Here is a 23,676-nt window from a genome sequence, read left to right as displayed (position 1 = left end):
GATCACATCAAAGGGTAAAGAATAGGATATTTAAACAAAACAAAATCACATAGCTGATTTTGGTGTGAAAATGGAAAAAGTCTTGCACAAGAATTGCATACTACTCTTGGATCTCTGGACGTTTATATATTTGCAGTATTATGTACCAACATCAACCTCATTCCCATTGAAGCTTTGCAGCAGTCATAATGTCATGTAGTCTAGCATTAAAAAGTACATCATTCTTTCTTTTCTCCCAGATTTCCAGCAGCAGTGACAATCTTGAAATCAAACAGATACAACTTGGGAAGAAATTTGGAGCTTGACCTTTTTAAAATTCTGGAATTAAGGAATTCCTGATCATCAAGAAAAAGCTACATGGCAGTTAGCAGTCAATACAATAAGCAAAGTATCAGGGGATAAATAACAAATATCTAAGCTAACATTATCAGCAGCAGAACTAGCAATGAATTTCTAATTTTCAGCAAATTTGGTGCAATTGCCTTGAAACAAAACAGCAGATGAGAATTCCTTGTGGAAGCTAATCAGCCATCAACATTGTCTCTGCACAGCTGCTCTGCCTTCAGCGATCAATTAATTTTAGAAGAATGGCCTACCAGAAAATCAAAATAACACACTCATCAATCATTGCAGATTTCAACGGATAACAAAGAGAGGAAAGTGATAGAAATCAATGATTTCATGGCAAGAGTAAAACTGGATGCGAGGACACCCCAGCAAGCTCCAAATAATTACAAAAATCTATAACAGGGTTGACTGGTTCAATTTTTAAACAAATACATTGCTTTACCTAAACCACACGAAAAATTATGACATGACATATGCAGTTCTCAGAAACAGGTACTATTCTGGGAGTAACTTACAGGACAGGATCGATACGATTTCAGCCCCTCTTGTAGTTCAGCATACGAGACCACAAGCTTCACTTGACGGAATTCAATAGATTGACTGTGACCTCTGTTGTCTGTGAAACAAATTAACCCACGTTGAAGGAGGTGTTCAAATGCCTGCAGAAGTTAGGGTGAAACATTGTCAAAATGTGATGGAGCAGACGTGGTTGAACACCATAACAGGAGTTTCACTGAGATTTATACAGACCCGTAAGCAAACATTTTGCGCATAATAATCAGATGTCGGGAATGAATCATGTATGCTTTTGTACTCTGCCAAATATGAAAACCGTTTTAGTACATTAAAATGATAATACAGTGTAATAAAATGCAAGAAATGTTTGAAGTTGACCTTTCATTACTGAACTGAAGTTGTAAGAATTTTGCTCTCTAATTTCCAACCTTTTCATGCATACAAGGATGTAGAGTTCCAAGATGGAGCAATCTGCCAAAAAATGTTATGGTATCAAACTCTGCACCTAAAGAAAAAAATAAAAAAGACCAGTGCTTGCATCAACAAGACATAAAATTATACTTCCCATGCTTTCATGTGAAAGTATCTTTTCAAAAATTCATGCAGCAGTATTATTCACGGTTCTCTGCACTTTTTTATTCGGTGCTACCTGACATGTACACCTAAGCAAACTTGAATAAATTCCAAAATCTAAAAGTGGATCGGTATCTCATAAAAGGAATTGATGCATATCACACGTGATGCATTGCAGGATATAATATGTGGGGATGATGATTGGGTAATGTCAGCAACCAAGAGACAAGATAGGAGATAGGAGATAGCAGATGAGTTCCAAGAGCATCTAATAATTATGAAACTATCCATTCATAAGCCACCAGATAAGGTACATCTGAGCAAGAAATAAGTACCAAAGAAATTTCAAATTGGCAGACCTTTTATGCATTCCTGCTTTGGTTGCCTTTGGATGCTCGAAAGTGCATCTTTGAAGTTCTCAAGTGACAAGAACCCCGATTTCAATTCCATATTTGAGATGGCAATAAATCTAGCATCAAATGGTAAGTTGAAGAGGGTAAGTATTATAACCTCAAAAACTATTAATTCACAACATTCAATTTTTCCAGGTGCGAGAACTAACAGAAATCTCAATAAATGATTGGTGGTAGAATTGGAGTTCAGATAATTGCTGATGATTTCTTTGAATCTCTCGTCTGCTAAAATACTCTGTCAAACATCAAGACGATACATGTTTGAATATGAATTTACATATCTGAAGGGACCATGATACTATTATCTAATAAAAAGTATGCATCAGATAACATATACTTGAAGCTTTTCATTGAACTCAGCAGTGTAGTCATGGGCAAGACTTGAGTCCATTGGCAAAGATAGGATGTGCTCCAGCAATCTGCATAACCAGAAAGTGATAAACTGGGATTTTATCATGGCACTTCTAACTCATGCAATGGGAAAGTACCTTTGTACATCTTCCTTAGATGGAGGAAGAAACAGTAACTTCCTATGAGAAAACCGAGATCTCACTCTTTTTTCCAAAAGCTGATCCGCATCCTGCACATACAGCTTGACTTTTAAGGCTCTTAACAAGTTAAAACTAACATGATCATGCATAATCAATGTGCTACGATTGGAATTGACATTAATTTTCCACTCATCTATGCTTTTCTGCTTATTTTACTGCCAATTGGTTAAGTGCTACATTTAAAGATTACTACAGGGAGAAGAGCTTCCGCTTTCTCCAACAGAATTACAATTTTTCACACATGAGATCTCAAAAATAATTATGATAAGCATCTCTTTGCTAATGCTATATACTGGGAAAAAAAAGGAAGAGAACAATGTAAGGAAAAATAATTTAACATACCAATCGGCAACTAACACCAACAACAACAGCCTGAGATGTTACAGATTGCATCGCATCCAATAAGCTATAAAGTAGTCGTTGTTTCCCCTGAAAAGAGGAAAACCAAAAAAATATATATTAATTTGAGATTTCAACTGAAGAAAGCTTGCTATCTTTTGTGTAAGAAAAAAATCCTTATCCCATACAGTCCCTATTAAAAATTTCCAAGAAAAAAATTTCCTGCATGGACTATCATAAAACTATAATACTTAGCCATATTAAACTTGAGAGGTCAACTTGAGAAACTAGAAAAGATAAAGGATACCTGGGCAAATAGGTCAAACTCATCAAGTGCAAAAATAACTGTTTTATGTGCTAATCCACACTCCCTGGCAGCAAGACAACACATTTAGTCCAAGTTTGAGATAGTCCGATAGCTTTAAATGGCCTGTGAAAACAAAATATTAGAACTCACCTTAACATGGCTATCATAAACTGGGAGTTATCGTCAAAAGAAGCCTGTAAAAATCATCCCAAGATCAGGAAACCCAAATCCTTTCATCATAAGTCACTATTCTCAACAAAAACAGATTTTTGTATTACCATTTTTGAGAACAACAAATGATGCTCCATACATAGTTGTCTGGCAATTTCCTGAAAGAAAAATAACCATTACAAACATATTAATATTTACATATTTTAGAATTAGCATATCCTACAGCCCCACTTAGTCTCCAGAAAATCCATCGTCTAAGTATTTACATATTTTAATTGATTTGCTTGCAAAATTACCAATCATCATAAAAAAAATGGCTACTTCAATGTCCACAACAATACCTAATCAATGTATTATATATCAACAATGCATTTTTTCTTATTAACATCGCAATCAAATAAATACATCATGACACCATCATATTGCAAGATCTGAACGGTGTTAAGATTTAGGGGAGAAAAAGGATATATGACCTTGAAGGCAGAGTTGTCCTCACTATGCAATAGCCCATTCAATCTGATCTGCATCTCAAAAAGGTCATTGCGAATCTAAAAAAAAAGGAAAAAAAGAGATAATTGAAGAGAATAAAGAAAAAATAAACAAATTCAGTTTTAAATGCATACGACAGTGATTGTGTCGGGATATTCCTCCAGTAAGTCGCTGAGAACAAGCTCCAATACCTGATTAAATCATTTTTTAACACTATGTTCTCGATAGCAAATCTATAACAAAAAAAAAGGAAAAGAAAAGGGTAATGCATACCGCGACTTTGCCAGAACCACGGGGTCCAAGAAGCAGAACAGAATTGTTGCAAGCCTCCATGATCGAACTCGATATTATAAACTTCAACTTACTGGAAATTTATTCCACATTATTTTAACAAAAATTATTGGGAATTCCTAAAAGCCAAGACAATCAAACGCACCTGTAGTTGCTGTCAGGGGAATCAGAGAGAGGCTTGAAGATGAAATTAGGGTTACAGAGTCTGCTCCTTATCAGAATTTGTGCTTTCTGGGCTAGATTTTCGATTCCCATTTTGGGATTTATTTTGTAGCAAATTGAGAAAAAAAAAGGTACAGTAAGATGATGGAAATGGCGGGAAAGATTGAGAGCTTAAGGCTTAGGGCAAGGAAAGGTCCATGTATATATAAGGGAGAGTGTGGTGTAATTACGGATAACTCCCTGGGTTTTGGGTGGGCACTTGCTCTGGTGGGCTGGGCTGTTCCATGTAAGAGATCACATTTGTGAAAATTGAACTTCAATTTTTTTTTTATGTTTTGGTTTTGAATTTTTTTTTTTTTTAACAAAAATTGTTTAGAGCATCGTTTTTCAGTTCAGTAAATAGAAGCTTGTCCTACTCTCAAGTTTTTGCAATTTTATTTTCTATTATAAATATACACATGTTTAGCTTATATTGCTATTTTTTATAGGTATATATTTAAAGATAGGTCTGCATTATGGATTTTTGGTGTCATGGTATTATAGTGTTAGGTATAATTTTATACATGGCACCGCTAGAGAGCTTTTTTTTTTGTTACGTTAAAATAATTTAATAAGAATCCCTCTTGCAAAAATTTTAAAATCAAAATATTTTTAAATTAAATAAAAATAAATATTAAATCCATAAATTGTCAAATATAAAGACAAAAAAGGTACAGGATATATGAGTTGAGTTTAGTTGATCGGGTTTCAAAATTTTTAACCCGTCATCCAACCTGTAATATCTATTTTTTATGTTTTTGATGTATTATTATTTGTAATATTTATATTATCTGATTTTAATGGGTTTGATCGAGTTAAATAATACAATATTATAGATAGATTGTTTTTTTTAATACCTTTGATTCTAGGTGGTCTTTGTTAAGGGTTTGATAGTGGTATTTTTCCTCTAAGTTACATATTTATTATTATAGAAAATGCTAAATGGTATGGTGCTTTTACAGTACATATATATTGTTCATTCTCTCGCATTTTAATGTGGATTTACTATTTGAATTTTTTTTATTTTTTTATTTTGATCTTAAAAATTAATTTTGTATAATTGTATTTTTTTGGGACCAAATTAAAGGCAAATTAAATCAAATTTGTTAGTCAATGACAAGATTGAAATATAAGGGATCAAAGTGAAAAATGCACCACAAACGGGTGATAGTTTTGAAACTCTCACAAAAAATTTACTTCAATCCTCAAATCTCACATGTCATATCTATTTCGTCTCTGTTATTTTTCAGTTAAATTTTGAAATAAAAATTTATTTTTTCTAATTCTTTGTTTGAGAAATGAGAGAGCATTCACCAAATTCATGCACTTGAGAGAGAGAAATGTCGCATGCACCAGTGGGATCATGGCTGCTTATACAGCTATGAATCCTACCAGCTTACATGGAAACAAGGGTAAAATGAATGATCAACCTACTTGAAGACCTATTAAAAGAAATCATTTGGGGTGATAGCTGTTAGTGATTAGTGAATAATTGTTGAGTTGAAATGATGATGCCATAAAAAAAGTCATCTTGTAGCATTTGTACTTTTGAATTATGATTTTTTTTTTTCTTGATGAAAATCGTGTGCATAGCATATACTGATATGAACTACTCAGACCAACAATATTGCTGTTATGTTTGGATAAGGCATGCTTCCATTACAAAAGACTTTTTAATGACCCTGGGATTCGATATGCAGAATTTCCACGGCACAGGACTCGTAAAGATTGGGTTTTAGGATGTCTGAAATACAGTCGAAGCCTAGTCTGTGAAATTACAACCCCCCAAGTTTAAACTACGACTCAATTTAAGGATTGTCACAGATTCATATATTTTCCCCTACATCTCATGTCCGATTTCCCCTTCCCACCTGCGTACTCTGGCCGTTTTACCCATGAGCGGACTACGGTCTCGTATACTTCGGTTATTATCCAGGAATGTGCTGACCCCTTGTCTCTCTCAAATGCTACGTTTCAAGTTAAGCTACCAGGGTAGTAATTCAGAGCAAACCTTGATCGATAAGCAATCCTTTTTTTTCACTTTGGAAATGTTTTAATCGAATGCGAATTAGACAGAATTACGTACTGAAAGATACCAGAAAACATGTATTTGGACAAGTCTAGCTCAGAAACAAACTCTCTGCGAGCCCCCCCCCCCCCCCCCCTCCCTCTAACAGCTTAGCCTAGAGAAACATTCTGCATTATGGATTCTAATTCGCTGGTCCTACAGCAATCCAGCGTCACTTCCATTTGTTTCATTGAGCTTTTCAAATCATTGCATGCCTGGAAAATAGCTTCCGAAGGGCTTGTCAAACTTTCCACCTTCGACCGCACTTCATCAATAATACTAGATATTTCCTCCAAAGCTGCCTTCAAAGCTGGAAATTCTTGCGGGGGATAAAGAGAGGCTCCAAGCTCATCAATCTGCACTCCGATTTCTTGGCACAGCTTCAATAACTTCTCCAGAGTGTCCACGAAATTGCCACTGTCTTTAGGCTTTTCCTGTTTAAGCAAACCAGTAATAGTGCGGATGAGTTCTTTTAGGACTACAACTGTCTCAGTCATAACCCCAATAGCTGATTGAGCAACTTTCATCTCTTCAGGTGACAAGTCATTGCCTAGATCATCACTCAGGCTATCATTGTCATTGAGTCTAGTATCATCATGAGAAGCAACATCATGAGAAGCTGCTTCTGTTTGATTGGAAGGACCTGGTTTGAGCTCCTTCATCTCCCGAAGAACATCCTTCACTGAAACTGCAACCTGTGTCATTGCTCGCCCAATTGCTGTGATATTTGAAGCTGGAGTCTTCTTAAGAGCATCGCATGCTTCCCATACCGCACCAACTAATTGTGGTACTACAAGTTTGAAGTCCTTATTGCGAGATCCTGCCAGTGTTCATTTTATAAGGAAGAAATAAAGAGCATCAAAATCCATCTGTTTAAAAGGCATGACAAATCACCACACAATCATGTTGATGCATGACATGACCAAAATAACCTTGTAAAACTAGTCTACACCTGGAAACAAGCATCATGGTGGGAACTTGCATATTTTATTGTCAAGTTTACTTCCTGAGATCACATGGGACATCAAGTGATCAATCGCAGTTTATCTCATTAGAAAAGATTAAACATATTGAAAGTCTCATTAGAAAAGATTAAACATGTTGAAAGCCAACTCCAGTTTCGATAATTATTCTAGAGAACTCCTGCAATTTCTCCTTTGAACTCCTGTTTTTGTTTCAATCATCCCAAAATTGTTTGACTTGTTTCTTTAATTCCATTACTGGAATAAAATTTTGGGTCATATACACTTAGTGATAGTGTATAATCACAATATCTACGCTCGTTGTAATATTGTGTAATCAACACACTGTGTTTCCCCAACCTAAATAGCAAGTCATGTGTTGCAAGGACATTGCTGAGATAAAATAGATGCACTGATCTCTCAAAAAGAACACCACTGATTGGATCACACATGTATTCTTTTGCATAATGTGTTTGTTTAGAGCACAGGTGCGTTGAGTGCATTTGTTTGTGAAACAGAAAGAGATGTTACCATACGAGGAGACAGTTTCCATCATCAACTTAAAACTGCAGTCAACAACTTGCTTAATGGATGCATGGATAGCAGATGAAAGAGTAGGTCCTGCACCAACCATACTTCCATGAGAAAGCAGAAGCAGACCCTGCAATGTATTGAAGTATGTTACCATGTTTTCTTCAACTGCTTTAGCTTCTGGTGTTTCCCCAGTCCAAAGCATTCCAACTGCACCATAATAGAACCACCATCACATACACAAATCTGATCCATAATGCCATGTAGGAAAAGAGAAAGGACGGAAGCTAGCTCTTCTGAAGTGGAAACAGGTCCAAAATGTCATTCAGGTGACATGGGACAGATGACAGATGACAGATCAGAACTATGAACAGGGGGAAACTAGTATCAATGAGGGTGCCCCCCACCCCCCCCCCCCTCCCATTTTTCTAGTTTGTTTGGGTATGTTTTGTTTGTATTGCACCCCTGATTTTAATTTTTTTTAAGTTTAGTCCTAATATTTTGAAAATCTTTTAATTATACCATTTAAATTAAGACTTAGTTTGTATAAAACATATATTTTGCACCCCTGTAAATTGTGTATCATCACTTATTTTAGTAAAAAATCTACTTCAATCTTTTCAGATTGACACCCTCACTTCTTAAATTCTAGGTCCCCCTGACTACGAGGACAGTTTTGTATGGGCAATTTTCTCATCATGAGTTTAAAAACGTCAACAAGAAACAGCCTTAGTATGGCTATCATTCTCATCATGAGTTATAACAACCAAACTATATAATGTTGTAAAAACAACTATAAGATGGGATGGCAGACGCACCGGAACCCAGCCATAACATCTAAATACAGACCAAAAATCAACTTTTCAAATGAATATTCAAAACTAACTTACAGCCAGATACCTTAATGACAGCATACTCAATAGAAACAACCAATTTTCTCCTCTGGTTATCAGGCAATCCAAAAGAAAAAAAAGAAGAAAATTTGCTGTATTTCCTCGTATCATCCAGTTTCTAATTTCACCCACTTGCTCCTTTTCTTATGATCAAAATAGAACAAACCAAATTCAAATCCTTATGATGTCCCCAAACATCTAAGAACACCCAACAAAGAAGCACTGCTAAAATATGACAAGACAATAATTGAGATACTTTCAATAAGCAAATGTAGTACTATGAAAAAAAATGCACCCCATCTAAAAATTTAAAATTTAAAAGAAAATACATTAAAGAAGAGAGAGAGATGGAAGGAGTTAAAGAGTGGTACCGATAGTAGCTTGCTTGGAGACTTGATCACCCGTTTTAACAACATCATCCCAGCTCAGTTTATCAAGCGACGAAGCTGGTGTTTGATCCAACAGCTATTTATTATTCATAAAGAAACAAAATTAGCATACTATAAAAAAACTTCAATTAAAATCTGAAATGGCGGAAGAAAACCTGAAGGGTCTCGTGGATGGTGTTAAGGTGCCCACTCAGAGTTTGATTCAGACGCTCTCTCTCCGCTTTTCCCATCTCTCTCTCTCTCAATCAATCTTGTGGTTTTTGGGGGTATAGACTGCAGTTCTTCTGTCCGATTTATTTATACTCTACTTAACGGTGTCGTTTGCTTGACCCTAACAACTTCCCATGTTTTTTCCCCCTTCCCAAACTGTATCTACTGATACTTCTAGCCATCTTTAATTACACCTTTTTAAAGTAATATCTATTAAATTTTATTTTCTTTGACACAGCTAATAATATAATTGGTATATTTAGAGTATGTTTGTTTTTTAAGGAAATTTTTATTTTTTTATTTTAAATTATTTTTTTTAGTTTTAAATTGTTTTAATATGTTAATTTTAAAATTAAAAAATATTAAAAAAAATAATTTTCTTTTAGAAATCATTAAACATTGCTTGTAATTGCTAATGAGATTAATGTTGATTTTTGTTAAAGTAAATTGGCTGCTTGGAAAGCATCAGCATTGAATGCTAGAGAAATCGAAATACTTTTATGTATTTTTTAAAAATGGTTAGGATTGTTTTTTAAAATATTTTTTATTTTAAAATATATTAAATTAATATTTTTTTTATTTTTAAAAAAATATTTATAAGGTTTTTCTGCTTCATAAGAACAGGTAAAAGATAGGGTTCGTACTCTTCTTCAAGTTCACAACCCTCATACTCTTCCTCAAATTCACAGCCCTCAAGGTATAGATGTTGATGGCCGCCTTAAACAAGTCACCCAAACGAAAACAGTTCTTAATTGGCAAAGTTAAAATGTCATTGCTCAAAATTTTGTTATTTAAGGAATAGAATCTAAGATTGACTTGGTTCAGACTAATCTAAAAAAGATGATTGTCTCTGTTGATTCTCGAATTCTTCATTTCGAACAACTATGTGTTGAAATTCAACAAACGATCTCCACCATCCATGAGTATTTACTCCTTCAAGGTTCTAATGGCAGACATGTCGACCCTCAGAAGGAACACGAGATTCAGTCTCTCAAAATACAACTCAAGTTTTTTTAGGCTGAATTAGCCAAATCCAAATCTAAGCTTTTACCATTTCCTGAACCTTCACATACTAAGATAACCTTCTATTATCCAGACCTTTATTGGGCTAAACATTCTCTTTCCTACAACCTACAATCTCCACCTATCACGCCTCAACTATTTGAAAGCCTAGACATTGAAAAACTTTTCAAACCTCTATAAAAAAGAAATAAAGGGAAAACTCCAGTATTAACCACTTCCTAAAAAACCCAAATCACCAGCCCCTATCATCTTTTCATCATCTGATTCTTTTGAATCTAAAAAGCATGACATTGATGATCCATTCCAAGACTCTCAGGACCCTTATCAACTTATGATCCAATCAAACCACCCTTCCAACTGACTAGTTTTGTCTTATCATGGCTGAAAAGATTTACCTGTTACAGCAAGATTAGCTCTTCTAGATACTAGATATCTAGAGTATCAATATGCATGCATTGGATCTCTTCAAATCACGCTCAATTGTGGCACAGTAGTTGTCATTTTCTATCTCAGCTTCAATATAATTTTGGATGATCATCAACTTTATTACTTTTTGAAAATCCAACTAGAGATCACTAGTGCTAATCAAGTTTTGGATATCTATCAAGCCACTCTTTATTATCAAATGGCTTACTTAAAACATTAAAAAAATATTAATTAAAAAAAATAAAAAAAAATTCAAATTTTTTAAATATATTTGTAAAATAAAAAAACAAACAGAATATTTAGGTATTCAGTTAAAGCTATTCAGAAGCTATTATTGCTGCTACCGTAGAGGTGGACACCTATAGCTGCAATTTGATCCAGCCATGCCGGCACTACTGCGGATTTTTTACCATGCTAAAATTTACATTTGATCATGCACACCTCCCAGCAACTGTTTCTTGCCACCAAAAGTCCTTATAGCTTTAAGTACACCATGACACCAGCATACTAATAATAAGCATATCACGTCATGATAAATTAAAACTGCACGCTCTTTATCATTGTCTCATCATCAAATTAATCCATGATGAACATCAAATCTCATCTTCAATACAGAAGCTTTGGTGCCACAAAGACTGGGAACAAAGTTGCATAAGCTGCTAATCTAATTGTTGTCTCTTAAAACTGCTAGACACTAAACTTTGTTCGTCGCCCCTGTTCCTTCACGCGAAAGTGTTTTCTTCTGAAGATCTTTCCTCAAATACCCTTTCCCTTGCCTGCCTTGCCTGCAGCAATAAGACAACCCAGACATTTAAAACATCTCGATAGAAAAAGGTACCGATAAGGCTTCAAGATAGATTACGTCTGGATATCAAACCTGTTTTTCCCAGTTCGTACAACTTGTTACAAGAGACAGCAGAACTGTCTGCAAAATGGCACCGGCTTGTATGCCAATCCAAAGGCCCCTTGCTTTCAACTTCAACCAATAGCCCAGTATGGCAGCAACGGGAACCCCACATAGATATAATGCTGCAAGATTGATGGAAGCCCCTATATGCTGCCAACCACACCCCCTTGCAACACCTGCAGATGTGAGATAACAACGGATACTAGGTAGAGTTATGCCAATATTTATCTTCAGAAAAAAATTTGCTTGTCGATATAGAAGGTGAAATTCAACCTGAAAGCACCCCTTGTAAGCCATCTATTATAACAGACAGGCAAACCAGAGGGGCCATGTTGGAGACATAGTCCACCACTTCCCTCTCATTGCTGAAACTGTAACCCAAAATGTGCCGCGTGGCAAAGAGGGTTCCACTCACAACAAATAACTCTATTATTGCAAGAATCATCACAGAGTAGGCAGCAGTACGTGCTGCTTGCGGGCGCCCAGCTCCTAATTCATTTGAGACTCTAGTGCTACGTGCACAGATGAAGAAGAAACGAATAGAGACATGAAAAATCAATTGCATCATTCATCATTAAAAAAAAGAAACAAAGAAAGAAATCCTTTTTTCGATATAGAATTGAAGCGAGCTAGTATGCAGATCTACAGAAGTTATCTAAGTGTGTATCGCAGCACAAACCTGGCTGCTGCGCCTAGTCCATATGGAATTGAATAGAGTGTTCCGATCGTTGTTAAACTGCTTAACAAATTGGAGAGCAAATTATTTGGTGATATTCTCATTCACACATATCTTTAAAAGAAATGTTAAAAAAAAAAAACTAGAAGAAAGCATACCATACAGACAGGACTGAAGTCTCAAGTCGTGGATTTGATAAGAGCCCTGATAGCAGGATGACAATCTCATATGACCACCATTGCAGGCTACAAGTTTTAACAAGACAAAATTCATGAAAGGTTACATGCCTTCTGATATTTAGAATTACTGGTATCTTTATGTTAATTAGAGGGAGAAGAGAGAACGTATTATTTACCAAATCATCATTGCAGATGGTATAGCAAAGCGGAAGAACTCTCCGATTCCTTGGAACAGTTCTATAGAAATTGGGACGCGGGTTTTGGCACAGGCGGGAGAGTATTTAACGTATAATATAAGAAAAATTGCATTCAACCAATATGAAATACCGACAGCTAATGCTCCTCCAAGGTTTCTTAGTCCAGACTTGAATACTAAAAGCCAGCATAGAGGTATATGTAAAAGGAGAGTGACACAAGAGCTTACAAGCATTGGAATGATTATACTTTGCACTAGCAAGTATCGAGAAAGTGGCTGAAATATTGCATAAGCGAAAATGGCAGGAATGAGCCATAATGTAAACTGGCCAGCTTCGTGTGCAATTATGGGATCTTGGCCAATTAATATGAGCAGCTTTTCCATGTTGATCCAAACCAGAGATACAACGAGAGCAACTAAAATTAGGGAGAACATGGCACCATAAGTTTGGTTTCCGACTTTTCGATATTGTTGAGCTCCATAAGCTTGCCCACATAAAGTTTCCAGTGCACTTGCCATTCCATTCTGTCCGGCATATAATCCAACAACAACATTAATTTATGTGCACCATGAATTTGTTATGTTTTTTTCAGTTATTTCTCTTCATGGTAATAAAAGCTTAATGTGCAAGAAAGTCCACATCAATTTACCATCACAGTTTTTGCAATATCAAAGGTGTGGCTAGTGCATTAGTTGTGCGGCTTGTCAATTTCATTCATCAAGCATTACGTAGTGCAGTTCATGATTTAAGAACTAACTAGAGAAAAATATATAGTCTTGGTGGTTAAAAGAAGATCGTTAACATTCTATATTGGATTAATTGATAAACTGCTTTTAAAAAAAAAAACTATACAGCATGCTAAAAAGCCAGGAGACAAAAAGTGCCGAATCTAAGAAGGATTTGGGATCAGTGTCTTTGGGTTATTTGGTAGCGCAGAGAAGGATTTTTCTGGCGGGATTACTTGCATCCTATTGGGCCTCTCATCGATCAAAACGTTTTAGGACAAAGGATCATAAGGGGAAATGGCAATGCTATACAGCAAATGTATCTGCGATAATTTATAATGACTGGGTATGGCCTCCAACAAGATCTGTCCAGAGGGTCCATATTCAGCAATGTAAGCAGGATCGCATCCTTCTAAGTTGTTCCTTTTGGTTATGAAATTAATTAATTTATTCATCAATAAAAGAAACGAGGGGATTAAAATGGAAATACAGAAGAGACTTACTAGAAGACTGAAGCCGGTAACATTACAGAGAGAGATAGCTATGGCAGAACTAGAAAGAGCTAGCTCACCAAGATGACCCACCATCATATTTGAAATAACCAGCAACAAGTTGAGGGCTGTCGTAGTAACCACCATGGGTCCTGCTATGTAAGCTAGCCTTTTCGCTTCTTGAGTAAACTCACGCCATGTTTGAGCTATACCTTCTCCTCCCTCATTTGATCTCTTTTCTGGTAGCAGTAAACGCTCTTCCATGCTCTTTTTCGTGTCTTTTTCCATGGATGATGGATTATAAGTTGCCTGTCACGCTATTCTTAGAGATGTGGAGATTCTTTCTTCTACTTTTTGATTTTTCTTGAAGACTGGAGATTGACAGTTGAATATATATCAACCAAAGACATTAATACAGATTGATCGAGTTTCAGCATCTTCGGGGAAGAGAAAAGGGCATATTGAAAAAAGAATCAATATTGAAGTGCTGCTAATGCATTAAGGTGTTATTGCATTATTTCCTTGATTGTGCCAGGAAACATAAAGTAATTACAATCAGGATAAGCCAATCATTACCTCTACAAAGAAAAAGAATCAATATTGAAGTGCTGCTGATGCATTAAGGTGTTATTGCATTATTTCCTTGATTGTGCCAGGAAACATAACGTAATTACAATCAAGATAAGCCAATCATTACCTCTACAGCCATTCATGCGAAGATAGAGATGAATGTCCGGTTGAAGGTTTTGAATTCGAGCCTTTCAACTGTTAGCCACCAATCTTTTGGGAGAGTTCCCTCAGACTAATCATCTATCAGTGAAAATCAATGTTTGTGTCGAAAATAACAGGATGGAATTATGCCCGTTCCTTTATTTGTTACAGCGAGCTATGCTTCCTATATGACATTTAAAATATCATTAAAATCTAACTGTAAAGAAAAAATAAAGATTAATTTGGTCGATTCGTGATTTAAGTAATGTTTGGGAACGTGCTTCAACCTATATTTCTAAAAAATTAGAAATTTTTTTGTGTTTTACTAAAATGTAATATAATTTGTACGTTTTGGATCGTTTTGATGTGCTGATATCAAAAATAATTTTTAAAAAATAAAAAAAATCATTGATATGTATTTTGACATGAAAAATTATTTGAAAAGCATCCGTAACTACACTGTCAAATAAACTCTTAATTCGGTGGGAATAAGAATTGAAAATGGAAACAGTGCAGTCTTAAGAAATATGTTAATTAAAAACTTTTAATATAGTGTTTGAAGGCACATGCATGAACAGTGGGTCCATTTTACTGCGCTTAAAGTTGGAACCAAGGTTATTAGTTACGTTCAGGTTGGTATCTTATTTTTTCAATTCCAACGATATGTTTTGGTTTTGGCATGTTTCGGCTTGGATGTATTGTTTTTATAGATATGCAATTTAAAATACTAATTTAATAAATATAATTTAAATTTAAATATAAACTAACTTAAAATTATATCATTTAAATTTTAAATAAAAATAAAAAAGTTGAAGTTGAAACAATATGACTTGATTAGCTCGACGAGTTTAAAAACAACTTAAACGAGTGGTAAAAATATTATTTAACTAAATACATTCGTGATAATATTTTTAAAATAAATAAATAATGAGATTATGATATATTGAGCCGACATGTATCAATTTTTTTAATGAAATTATGATAATTTCTAAAATAAATTATAAAATTTAATTATCAATAAACTTGTTATTAGATAATAAAATTATAAAAAAATCAATTTAAAAAAAATATAATAAAATAACATTTTTAAATAAAAGTATGAATATGAATAAAATTATAAAAATATCGAGTTTCAGCATTTCTTCAGGGAAGAGAAAAAGGCATATTAAAAAAAAAAAAAAGAATCAATATTGAAGCGCTGTTGATGCATAGAAGGTGTCAATGCATTATTTCCTTGATGTGCCAGGAAACATAAAGTAATTACAATCAAGATAAGCCACTCATTACCTCTACGTACAGTCATTCATTTATAGATAAATTAAGATGAATGTCCGGTCGAAGGTTTTGAATTCGAGCCTTTAAAAAAAAAATAGTCTCTCTGTTAGCCAGCAATCTTTTGGGAGAGTTCCATCAGACTAATCATCTATTAGAGAAAATCAATGTTTGTATCGAAAATAACAGGATGGAATTATGCCCATTCCTTTTTTTTGTTATTTAGAGGATATACCAAGCTAATTAATCCCCTTTATTTAATAAATTTAGAAACGTGAATTAAATATAAATAAGAAAATCTTAACCTTACGTTCAAAGTAGAGTTTATAAATTAATTTGAAATTATGTAATTTAAATTTTAAATAGAAGTAAAAAAGTGAGAGTATAACTAATATGACTTGATTAGTTCAACGGGTCTAAAAACTAACAAATTTTCATGACATTTAAAAAAAAAAATATTAAGATGATGACATATTAGATCGACTCGGGTTAACCTAGATTAACCTTTCAAGTTCATAACTCAGGTTATGAGATTATGATAACCCTAAATAAAGCAAATCAAAACAAATTATAAAACTCAATTATCAATAAACTCGTTGTTAGATAATGAAGTTGAGAAAAAAAATCAATTGAAAAATAAAATACGATTGATTGACTTTCCTGAAAAAAATTACAAATTTGAACAAAATTATAAAAATATCATCAATAGTCTCACAAAACCTTTATAAACTCCAATTACCCTAAAAATTTTAACTGAAATATAATAATATATAAAAATATTTCTCATAAAATTTTAGTCCCGTGCAATATTCATATTGAGAGATAAAATCAATGTTATAAAACTAAATAATAATGTTTTAAATATATATATATATATATATTATTTGACCGAATTGGAACTGCTGAAACGTTCAGCTGGAATTTAGATGAAATTTTCAAAATAACCGAAAAAATAAAATTTATTCTGATTTATTTTGTTTATTAAATTGAAATGAAATATACCAGCTACTCTAAATAAAACAAAACAGAAAAGACAACCTTAATTTAAATATAAAGACTCGAACACATATGAGTCCAACAGAAACAGTACGGGCGAGTCTGTCCAATCACAAAAAGGAATCAAATTTAAAACTTCGTTGACGTGGACTAAAATTACCCATTTGCATGATCTCTCAATTATTTTAAGTTTTAACAAGTTACTATTCATACATTATATACGGTTAGCATTTGAAGTTAATTTTTAATATAAAAAGGCATCAATTTTATAAATGGTTTTTTGATATTATAATTTTTTTAATTAAAAAACAGAAAACTGACACTGACTCTTAATAAATAAATTAAAAAACAGAAACGATGAGTTAAATACTAAAATAAAAAATTGAACTTTCTAATAAAAACAAAGATAGAAGTCTTTGTAAATATTTTACTTTTGTTGTTCTATTTATTTTATCTTATAGTTAAATCTAATTCTAGAAGTCTTTGTAAAATTGGAATTTTTTTTTGACACGTCTCTTATATGAGCGAAAAAGTATAATATAACCCGGCAAAATGAAATTATATATATATAAAAAAAGTTTAATGACAGGAAAGAGAAAAAAAAAAGAAATTGATTGTGGAATGAACAGTATAACCATACAGTGCAGCAGAATATGAGCAAACCATGATTTACACTATTCACGCACCACAATTCTTCTAGTGTTTTGTTATACATGATCAAAATTCAAGCTATTATTATTTTTGTGCTATAAAAATGTTTTTACAAGTTTTTAATTTTTTTTATTTTAAATTAATATTTTATAGTATTTTTAGATTATTTTAATACACTGATATTAAAAATAATTTTTAAAAAATAAAATATTATTATTTTAATATATTTCTCAATAAAAATCATTTTAAAAATCAATTACAATTCACAACCACATCCGAAACAGGACCTATGATCTACTGCTGAACAGGAAGTAAAGGTTTCGTTAATCAGAACACGCATTGCGAGAGAGTTCTGTGATGCTTGAGTTACTAAAAGGGATCGGCGAGGGAAATTAAATATTTAGAAAATCTAATTCCATATCAATGTCCCAGGAAAAATATTATACAGGCATTATTTTAGTTTATGTGAATGAATAATTTAATAAGGTGACGCCACTTAATTTAGTTAATAGTTATTTGGGAACGTCGTAGAGATTGTCTTCGACATGTGGTTTGTCTGGTAGCAATTAGTGAGTCTGCCACTCACATCATTGATATTTAATGATTGATTTTACTATGCAAATACTCTAAACTATTTTTTTTTAAAAAGTTGTTCAGGGTTGGGATTCGAAGTAATTTAAACTGCTTGACCGACACTCTACAGTGGAGCACATGTTAAGTCACTAATGGACGTGACAGGAAATACAATTATACAATACTCTGAATTAGGGAATTTACTGTTTCTCCAAAGAAAATACTATGAATTATAACAGTAATTCATATGATTTTTCTTTTTTTTTTTGCTCATTTTTCTTTTTTTCTTTTTTTCTTGTTTTTTTTCTTTTTTTTGCAAAATGATTTTTTTTCAACTTTCTTATTTTTTTTATTTATTTTTTTTAAAAAATTATTTTTGTTGATTTTACCTTTTAAATATTGACCTAGTTAAAATTTTTACTTAATAATTTTTTTAAAAAATTATACAATACTCTGAACCGTATGGGGGATTTACTGTTGCCCCACACACAAAACACTGTGGATTACAAGATTCTTTTCCTCTTTTTTTTTGCTAATTTTCCTTTTTTTCTTTTTTTTTCTTTTTTTTGCAAAATTATTTTTTTTTCAACTTTCTTATTTTTTCATTTATTTTTTTTCAAAATTATTTTTTTTTATTTTACCTTTTAAATATTGACCTGGTTAAAATTTTTGCTTTGTAATTTTTTTTAAAAAAATAATGTGGATTGCTGCGATATTTTTCCACTTAGTTTTTCTATTTTATTTCTTTATTTTTCAAAATTATATTTGTCGATTTTTTTTTAATATTGAACTGATTGAGAATTTGGTTTTGTAATTTTTTTCTTTAAAACATTGTTAATTGCTACAGTGTTTCTCCGCATGGTTTTTTTTTCCTCCAAAATTATCTTTATTTTATTTTATTTTTTAATATTGAGCTGGTTAAAAATTACAGTTACAATATGTGAGGAAAACACTATAACTTTTTTTAAAAATTATTGTCCATTGCTACAGTGTTTTTTCTCATATGGTTTTTTTATAATTTTTTTCAAATTATCCTTTTCAATTTTATTTTTTTAATATTGAGTTGTTTGTGAATTACAATTACAAGTTATTACAAATAAGACTAAATCATGTGGGGAAGCACTGTAGCTTTCATCACAAAACACTGTGAACTGCTACAGTGTTTCCAACATGATTTTTTTTTCCTTTTTTTGGTGTTTGTTTTGTTATTTTTTTTTATAAAATTGTCTCTATCGATTTTTTTTTTAATATTGAGCTGATTAAGAATTTAACTTTGTAATTTTTCTTTTTTAAAACATTGTGAATTGTTGCAGTGTTTTTCCATGTAATTTTTTTTATGATTTTTTCCAAAATTATCTTTGTCGATTTTTTTTTAATATTGAGTTGGTTAAAAATTATAATTACAATAAAACTAAATCATATGAGAAAAGCGTTGTAGATTTTCTCACAAAACACTGTGGATTGTTACAATATTTCTTTAAATGTTTTTTATTTTATTTTATTGGGAAAAGTGTTATAGTTTTCCTCGCAAAACATTGTCAATTGCTACAACGTTTTTTCTCATGGGTTTTTTTCCTTCCAAAATTATCTTTGATGGTTTTTTTTTAATATTAAGTTGGTGGAGAATTTAGCTTTGTAATTTTTTTTTCTTTTTATTAACTGAAAAGCTAAATCATGTGGCGAAAGCACTGTATCTTTCATCACAAAACACTGTAAATTACTATAAATCATTTTGTTTAGTCTCTAAGTTTTGGATCGCCAACACAACTTTTTTTTCGTTATGAAATGTTTGCTTCATCATACATTTAATTTCTATTACTTATCTGGTGCTGGTTCACAATTATAACACTATCAAATACATTTGTTTTATAAGCTCGTGGCAGCGCACGGGCATGTCATCTCGTAAATTATTAAAATAGATGGAAATTTCCCAAGCCACTTGGTTATATCTATTGCCAAGGACCGGGATGATAATTACTGTACAAGTCCTGTTATTTTTATTTTTTTAAAAAAAAAATTTTTATATGTTTTTAGATATTTTAAAATGTTAATATTAAAAATAATTTTTTAAAAAATAAAAAAATAAAAAAAATATTATTTTAATATATTTTTAAATAAAAAATATTTTAAAAAATTATTAAAACCACAAAACACTCCACTGTAGTAACATCTCCACGAATTGCATGCATCTGCGTGGTTCCACAGGGACAGAAGGAAATAGGGGATCTACCCCTAGACTACTACAGTAAATACCATAGAGACAAGGGCAAAGTAGTTAAATTAACTGCCACTTGTAATTTTGTATTATTCGGAGACAAATGACTGAGGGATTCAGACAAAGTTATTAAACCTGGTTCGAAATTCGACTAAAAAGTTAGGTTATAAATTTTATAAGTCAATCTAGATCAACTTCAAAAAATTTTAAAAATATATTTAAAACTTTAATATTTCATATAAAAAAATAAAAAAAATTCATATAAATATAGGCTATACATATTATAAATAATGAAGTTTTAAAAAATATTTTAAAAGGTTTTTTATTTCACATTAAAAATAAATTATGTTAAGCTTTTAAATTAAAGTATTTAAATAAAAAAAATTATTCCATATTGAAAAAATAACTTTTTTATTTGGAACATATTATATATATACTAATAGGTTTCAAATCTCACGTTGAAAAAACATATATTTTCTCTTGAGAATATGGAGTATATATATTAATATTAATGGGTTTCAAATCCCATATTGAAAAAATATTATGTTATCCTTTTAAATTAAAGTATTTAAACTAAAAAGTTTTTTATCCTACATTGAAAAAACATAACTTTTTTCTTTGAAACATGGAATATATATAATAATGAGTTTCAAATTCTACTTTAAAAAAATATAATTTTTTTCTTGAAAATATAGAGTATATATACTAATGGGTTTCAAATTTCATATTGAAAAAACATAACTTTTTCATGGGAATATAAAGTATATATATAAAAGAGCTTTGAATCTTACATTGAAAATATATTATGTTGTCAATTTAAGTTGAAGTATTTAAATAAAATTTTTTTTATCCTACATTAAAAAAACACAACTTTTTTCTTGGAAACACAAAGTATATATACTAATGAGTTTCAAATCTCACATTTGAAAAGAAAAAAAAAACATCAGGTCTTATCTGGGTTCCCCTAGGTTATAGGTTGACCTATTAGGTTACCTGGTTTTACCAAATTATTATCTCAATCGATCTTTTTTTAAACCCAAACCAATCTAGACATCAGATCAACCACATCTAAGGCAAACCCGCCAGGCCAAGGGGTATTTAATAACCAGAGATTCCAATGGTAAAGCAGTAATTTTGCCCTTAGCAGCAAATAATAATGAGTTGGTCATTTAGAGTAAAATGATTTTTCAATTTGAATAAGAGGTAATTCAATTTTTTAACAAGGTTAAAAAAAATAAAAAGTGATCACACGTCATTTATAATAATCACTTCGTGTTTTTCTAATTATTTTCACTATTTTAATTGTTTTTTCTATGTTTTTAGCATTTTTTGATTTGTTTTATTTTTTAATTTAATAGTTTATTGTTTTATTTCATTTATTTTGTATACTAACTTTAGTCTTTAAGCACTTTATTGTTGTTTTTTTTTGTTTTTTTAATTTTGAGCGACTAAAAATTCTGCTTTGTGATTTTTATAGATTTACCTGTTGTGAAATAACCCGATCTTATACCATGGATCACGGATGAATTTCAAAAATTAGTTTGATTGGATTTGGACTCTTTTTAGGTTCCTTGACAAAAAATCATTATCATTCTTCGATATTAGATTGTTGAGATTTTAGATTCATGATTTTTATATGGGTTTATTTCAATTTCACACTCTGGGTCAAACGTTAGTTAAATTAACCTGAATTGATATTTTTTTTTTCAACTCATCTTTTAGGGTTAGATTTGCTAACAATTGAGTTTTAATTTTTTTATTCTCTTTATAAAATTATCCTGTTCTCATTTAATTTTTTATTTGTTATTAGATTAAATCATTAAAACATTTTAAGAATATCCAAAGAATATCTTTTCATAATACCGGTAAGAGTTTATTTTTTACACACTATTTTTTATATAACATTAATACTAATGAAAATATAATAGGTTGTTTAAGAACTTTATATATCTACTAAATACAAAGATAATATTATTTAAAATATAGTTGTGTAAAAAAAAAGTCGATCATTTTCTTGGCTGCACTTAAAAGAGATTAGTTTTTGGAGGAGGTTTTGAACCCTTAAATTTAAGTTTATCTTAATAGAACAATAAATACGAAGCACACAGCCTTTCCTTATAATTTTATAGAAATTAATTAAGATGGAACTTATAAAATATTAATCACCTCTCTTTTATTATACGAGGCTAACGGTGCGTGAAATAAAAAACGAATAACCGTATCGAAGTTAGTCAGCCAACTGAGTGTATTTTCCGAAACCCAAGTCCTGAGCGGACAATCACTGTGGGCTAAAAATGCAAAAGTCAGGTGTATGATTGGGCCTGAACTGACCACGTGGGCTCGAATTCTGATAGACGGTTCAAAATCAACACAAGGGTGATGTTCGAGACGTGACAGCGTAAATCTACCGCAATTAAGGCCCAGAGGTGGGAGCTTCATCAAGAAGAGATCCACCATGCTTTTTATAAACGAGTTTGACACAATGATATCTAATTATTATGCATGCTCATGCTGATTTATTCTGCTGACAATAGTCAATACCGATTGCGATTTAAATTAAATTAAATAAATCATGGATAATTTAACTCTTCTGTTTTTGCTTCTCTTGATTGTACATGATTCTAAATAAATAAAAAAAACTCAAAATTAAGAAAATATAACGATAAAAAACCAATTAATCACAGGGGTTGAAACAAATGAGATTACAAATGTATATTAATATTACCAATCCATGTTGTCAAGAGAAAATTACAAATGTAGTCACGAATCTCTGATTTCAGAGGTCTCCACCCAACACACCACAGACTGCTATTCTTTCTCTCTCTTTTTTTTGACCAATTCAATAAATTCTTTCTTAAAAAAAAAGGAAAAGAGAAACCACTCATCAAGAACAACATTTTCCCCCACCCGTAACTTTCGGATGGGTGCCGGAGACAAGGGTAGTTTAGTCCGAACGACTTTAACTTGTTGTTTCCTCGGAGGTTATTTGTAACAACAAGCCAAGGTTACAATGGTATTTCTGTATACTAATAAAATTCCAGTCACTCAACTCACTCCATGAAAACCTGATCTGAAGACGCGCCCCGAAAAGTGAAGGAGAGGGCAACTTGTCTTCCAGACAAAGACGACGCCGTTTACAGCATCCATCAAATCCCAACTGCTCGCCACGTGTCTTCTTTGAAATTATCAACCGCAGTGGCCACGGATTTCGTCAATGCCCCATACGCCATCGTTTCACTCCCAGTCGTATGGCTCTACATTACAACCTTGTCAGCAGCAACAAACGAAGGAAACTAAATTCAAAAATAGAAAAAAATAAATAGAATTTTCCAATATAAAGTCACAGTAAGTCAGTAACAGTAAAGCAGTGAATCAGATCCAC

At 32.0% G+C, this 23,676-nt stretch overlaps 3 protein-coding genes across 6 annotated transcripts; all 3 read right to left on the bottom strand.

Moving 5' to 3' along the window:
• Nucleotides 1–15: 15 nt before the first annotated feature.
• LOC133704964 (origin of replication complex subunit 4-like) lies at nucleotides 16–4,319 on the bottom strand. 4 transcript variants are annotated; one of them, XR_009844166.1, is made up of 17 exons: nucleotides 4,144–4,319; nucleotides 3,981–4,071; nucleotides 3,842–3,898; nucleotides 3,692–3,766; nucleotides 3,326–3,376; nucleotides 3,198–3,241; nucleotides 3,048–3,111; nucleotides 2,744–2,830; nucleotides 2,339–2,430; nucleotides 2,188–2,269; nucleotides 2,000–2,085; nucleotides 1,797–1,906; nucleotides 1,243–1,335; nucleotides 1,099–1,163; nucleotides 864–1,007; nucleotides 483–592; nucleotides 16–335 (listed from the first exon to the last, which is right to left on the bottom strand). XR_009844166.1 is itself a non-coding variant. In XM_062130038.1 (16 exons), exons 1-16 carry the CDS (start codon nucleotides 4,251–4,253, stop codon nucleotides 563–565), a joined length of 1,281 nt encoding a protein of 426 aa, XP_061986022.1. In that variant the 5' UTR covers nucleotides 4,254–4,319; the 3' UTR covers nucleotides 16–562. The 4 variants fall into 4 exon arrangements, 3 of the variants coding, with proteins under 3 accessions (XP_061986022.1, XP_061986024.1, XP_061986023.1); XM_062130038.1 differs by having other exon boundaries at nucleotides 16–592; XM_062130040.1 differs by having other exon boundaries at nucleotides 16–592; nucleotides 3,692–3,739.
• Nucleotides 4,320–6,211: 1,892 nt separating this feature from the next.
• LOC133704274 (uncharacterized) lies at nucleotides 6,212–9,325 on the bottom strand. The gene is made up of 4 exons (XM_062129058.1): nucleotides 9,198–9,325; nucleotides 9,025–9,118; nucleotides 7,761–7,970; nucleotides 6,212–7,087 (listed from the first exon to the last, which is right to left on the bottom strand). Exons 1-4 carry the CDS (start codon nucleotides 9,270–9,272, stop codon nucleotides 6,378–6,380), a joined length of 1,089 nt encoding a protein of 362 aa, XP_061985042.1. The 5' UTR covers nucleotides 9,273–9,325; the 3' UTR covers nucleotides 6,212–6,377.
• Nucleotides 9,326–11,234: 1,909 nt separating this feature from the next.
• Nucleotides 11,235–14,762, bottom strand: LOC133704533 (protein DETOXIFICATION 12-like). Its single transcript, XM_062129380.1, has 8 exons — nucleotides 14,574–14,762; nucleotides 13,889–14,247; nucleotides 12,640–13,184; nucleotides 12,443–12,529; nucleotides 12,288–12,344; nucleotides 11,882–12,120; nucleotides 11,579–11,784; nucleotides 11,235–11,486 (listed from the first exon to the last, which is right to left on the bottom strand). The coding sequence occupies exons 2-8, from the start codon at nucleotides 14,162–14,164 to the stop codon at nucleotides 11,424–11,426; spliced, it is 1,473 nt and encodes a 490-aa protein (XP_061985364.1). The 5' UTR covers nucleotides 14,165–14,247; nucleotides 14,574–14,762; the 3' UTR covers nucleotides 11,235–11,423.
• Nucleotides 14,763–23,676: the final 8,914 nt, after the last annotated feature.

The sequence above is a fragment of the Populus nigra genome, chromosome 10, assembly GCF_951802175.1.
Source record: "Populus nigra chromosome 10, ddPopNigr1.1, whole genome shotgun sequence".
Taxonomy (NCBI): Eukaryota; Viridiplantae; Streptophyta; class Magnoliopsida; order Malpighiales; family Salicaceae; genus Populus; species Populus nigra.
This window is presented reverse-complemented; position numbering and strand designations above follow the sequence as displayed.

What these genes read in the sequence shown, in the direction of transcription:
- LOC133704533 (XM_062129380.1), bottom strand. Translation starts at nt 14,164, where the DNA reads ATGGAAAAAGACACGAAAAAGAGCATGGAAGAGCGTTTACTGCTACCA. An exon ending in CCATCTGCAATGATGATTTG is followed by an intron (nt 12,530 to 12,639) that starts GTAAATAATACG and finishes TAAAACTTGTAG; the next exon opens with CCTGCAATGGTGGTCATATG. An exon ending in CTTACAAGGGGTGCTTTCAG is followed by an intron (nt 11,785 to 11,881) that starts GTTGAATTTCAC and finishes TCACATCTGCAG; the next exon opens with GTGTTGCAAGGGGGTGTGGT.
- LOC133704274 (XM_062129058.1), bottom strand. Translation starts at nt 9,272, where the DNA reads ATGGGAAAAGCGGAGAGAGAGCGTCTGAATCAAACTCTGAGTGGGCAC. An exon ending in CCATCCACGAGACCCTTCAG is followed by an intron (nt 9,119 to 9,197) that starts GTTTTCTTCCGC and finishes AATAATAAATAG; the next exon opens with CTGTTGGATCAAACACCAGC. An exon ending in CTCCAAGCAAGCTACTATCG is followed by an intron (nt 7,971 to 9,024) that starts GTACCACTCTTT and finishes ATTATGGTGCAG; the next exon opens with TTGGAATGCTTTGGACTGGG.
- LOC133704964 (XM_062130038.1), bottom strand. Translation starts at nt 4,253, where the DNA reads ATGGGAATCGAAAATCTAGCCCAGAAAGCACAAATTCTGATAAGGAGC. An exon ending in ATTTGTTGTTCTCAAAAATG is followed by an intron (nt 3,242 to 3,325) that starts GTAATACAAAAA and finishes TGATTTTTACAG; the next exon opens with GCTTCTTTTGACGATAACTC. An exon ending in AAAGCAGGAATGCATAAAAG is followed by an intron (nt 1,336 to 1,796) that starts GTCTGCCAATTT and finishes ATTTTTTGGCAG; the next exon opens with ATTGCTCCATCTTGGAACTC.